This window comes from Octodon degus, unplaced genomic scaffold, assembly GCF_000260255.1.
Source record: "Octodon degus isolate 3935 unplaced genomic scaffold, OctDeg1.0 scaffold00209, whole genome shotgun sequence".
NCBI classification, from domain to species: Eukaryota; Metazoa; Chordata; class Mammalia; order Rodentia; family Octodontidae; genus Octodon; species Octodon degus.
In genome coordinates this window covers 3,238,874-3,242,187 of record NW_004524785.1, presented here as the reverse complement: position 1 = coordinate 3,242,187, position 3,314 = coordinate 3,238,874, and the positions used below count along the sequence as shown (strand labels likewise).

General features: G+C 39.5%; 1 protein-coding gene across 9 annotated transcripts in view; it reads right to left on the bottom strand.

The window, feature by feature from the left end:
• Cep295 (centrosomal protein 295) overlaps window positions 1-3,314 on the bottom strand; it is a 51,333-nt gene that overhangs the window by 41,467 nt on the left and 6,552 nt on the right. For all 9 annotated transcript variants that reach the window (XR_002818841.1, XM_023704977.1, XM_023704980.1 and 6 more), the window contains exons 3-5: window positions 2,526-2,726; window positions 1,076-1,200; window positions 97-190 (exon numbers count right to left, since the gene is read on the bottom strand). Coding sequence is in view for 8 of the 9 variants with exons in the window: in XM_023704977.1 (XP_023560745.1) it covers window positions 97-190; window positions 1,076-1,200; window positions 2,526-2,726 (420 nt within the window). In the remaining variant the exon portion in view is untranslated. The remainder of the gene's footprint in view (window positions 1-96; window positions 191-1,075; window positions 1,201-2,525; window positions 2,727-3,314) is intronic.

Sequence of the window (3,314 nt, the reverse complement as noted above, 5' to 3'; positions counted from 1 at the left end):
GCTTTTGCCACTGAGCCATCTCCCTGGCCCTCCCCTGAATTTTAATTACAAAGAATCCTCATAACCCAGTTTCTCTCAAAGTCCCAAGTAATTTACCTCAAAAGGAGCTAGAGGAGGAGGAGGCAAACTCGTAATTTTGGCAGATCTTTCTTTTTCTACAAGCAATGCTTCCTTCCGAGCTTTTATATGCCTTAAAAACAAAGAAATATCAGTTAATCTCTCAGATACATTCTTTGTGTTACAACACGGAGCCAACAGAATTTCTAGGAGTCCTCTAGTCTGATCCCACAAACATAGTAAGTAATTTAATAAAGAGTCTAAGCTAACCATCATGGTGTATGCTTGTCATGTCAGCACTGTGGGAGGCTGAGGCAGGAGAATCACATGTGTGAGCCCAGCCTGGGTAACTGACTGAGACAATGTCACAAAATAAAGAGTACAAATTTGGGTGTGGTGCAATGTGAACACCCTGGGTTTAATCCCAGTAGTCCCCCAAAAAAGAAAAAAAAAGAAGAATCTATGTATAGTAGACACGATGCAAGGCAATGTTTATCAGTTCTAAGAGACATATCTAAAACTATAAAGCTCCATAGTGGGGACCAACCAAGCAAAACACCTAATGCTCTTCAGAGCAGTTCAGTGTCAAAAAGAAATGTTGGAAGAGACAAGCCACTGTACAAAATGACCACTGCTGACCCATAAGAGGCACTTTAATTTTTATACTATGCAAAAAACACTACGACTTCCAGAGTCTACAAACCTCTTTTAATGTTCTAAACTACATTAATATCTTTTTCTTGCATGAGAAGTTCTGACATGAACTGTGACATCTATACATTGTTCCACAAACTTAGTAATTGCCTCTAACCTCAGCATGTCCAGACTCCAATTAAAGAAAGCTCGGTTATTATTTCATCTAAGCAAAACACTCTCCCCTGGATTATTTTTAAGCCCAGTTTAACGAAATGCAATGGATATACCGTACAACTTGGATAATAACCGCTCATACAGGACGCTACGCATCCTTCACTTCCAGCCATATTAGTTTCAGCTAGGAATGTGGCAAAATAATTACCAGTTTCTTTGTTTCATTAATATTTCTTTTTGATTTTTCTGTATTTTCAAGGCTTCTTTATGCCTCATTTCTGCTTTTCTTTTCCTTTCTGCTGTCTGCTGTGCCAGAGCATCCAAATCAGGTTCCTAAAAATAGATGTAAGTGAAAATGTCAGGTTGAACAAAACTTCTGGAAATGCATTTTCTTTAATGTCTGAACAGAGGTGACTTCCATTTCGTCAGCTCTTCCTACATGCTACAGCAGTATTTGCCGAAGTACAGTAAGGATACCTTAACCAATATATTAGGAGGGCCAAAATAAGAAGACTTAATGTAATTACTTAGTAGCATTATAAAAACAAAGAGAATATCATACTTAGAATATAGTTAACTTAAGGAATAAATGAATCCACTTAACTAAAATCTCACAGTGATTCTGGTGGGTCTCTTTTTTCAGCTACCGCAAAAACCATGAAAGTTGGGTAAAACTGCACGAAAGCATAAAGTTAATGGTGATACACATATAAAACTATTGGGGCCAGTGAGATAGCTCAGTGTTCTAAAGCACCTGCTTAGGCAACTGCAGGGACCACAGTTAGATTCCCGTGCCACACGCCATACCAGCCATGTGAGCCATGCCCCCTCGGGCAGGCTAAGCTAGCCACAAAAAAATAAAAAAAAAACCCCAAACTATAAAAATCTAATGTCAGAACTTGAAGGTATTTCTAAAAATGTAAACTAACACCAGAACAAAAAAACAGGCTGCGAGATGAGATGTAGACATTTCTTTTCCTAACTCATTATCAAAGGTTTATTTTCTTCGACATTGGTCTGTTTACCGTTTGAGTCTAGGACTATAAACTGTTGTTTTCTGACTGTAAATCACATCAAAATAAATCAGGGAACAGTTTTAAATCCTGAGTTGGTTCCACTTTGCCTTCCTGGAAGTCAACAAAGAAAAAAAAGTAAATATATGTAGATAAAAAATCATAGAAGTTGAGAGGTATTGGGAATGATGCTCAAATGGGAAATTTGAATTCTCCCTCCTGAGTCTATCCAAAATGTCTGAAATAATGATTTAAAAGGTTATCTGATTTATGTAGGTAAATAAGAACTAGAAAAGGATAATGCAAATTTAAATGTCATAGGAAGAGCAATTGTACTCGGCATGAGTTACTAGGAAATGAACATACTGTGATTCTCAAATTATATTAAATAAATAAAAAAAAAAAGCCCAGGCAGTCCAAAACAAATACTATACACAAAAATAGCTTTATTATGTAAGAATTCAACAAATAAAATTTAAGAATATTAGTAGACTGGGTGTGGTGGCACATGCCTGTAAGCCCAGCACTGGGGAGGCTGAGGCAAGAGGATCACGATGAGTCTGAACTGCATGCGAGATCCCATACCAAATACATAAAAAAAAAAAATTACTGCTACAATCATGTAGTCTGGTGGCTCTTACTCACATTTTCTTTGGCCTGCCGATGTCCCTCTCCCATACTTTTTAAACTTGCCAAATAAAGTTTTTCCAAGTTCTGTATTTTCTGAGTTTGTGATTCTTTCCATTCTGCCCTTAGCTCCTCGGCCAAACGAGCAAACTGCTGATTTCTCCTTTGCTTTATGTCTTCTCTTATCTGTAAGGCGATATCCCTTTCTTGTTCACGAACCTGAGGAATATTTAACAGATCACATGAAAGGAGGCTTGAACTTTTTTTGAAAATATTTGGAAATAGAAAATTGCATTCTCTTTACCTCTATCATATGTTCTGAATATTTACCTCATATTAGATAAGGACTAAAGAAAGCAAAATTATCTAAATGATATAGAAAAAACAATCTCAGGATGAGGATATAGTTCAGTGGTAGTGTTTTCTAGTATATGCAAAGCCATAGGTTAGCTCTTCACTGAAAACAAAACAAAAATTCCCAAACTGACTCAGAGCGCAGGCCCTGCGAGTGAGTGAGATGACCGGAGCCGCGGGATCTTGAATAGACCCAGAGTGCAGGCCCAGCGAGTGAGTGAGACGACCTGGGGCCCTCCGGATCCTGAAGAGACCTAGAGCACAGGCCTGGCGAGTGAGTGAGTGAGACGACCCGGGCCACGGGACCCGGACCGTGGGATCCTGATTAGACCAGGAGCGCAGTCCCGGGGACCCGGGGCCCACGGATCCTCACTCGACCCAGGCTGTAGGCCCAGCAGGGAACCCTTCAGCAGAACTCCCTGCAAAGAGGCTAGAGGCAAGACCCACCCAGCT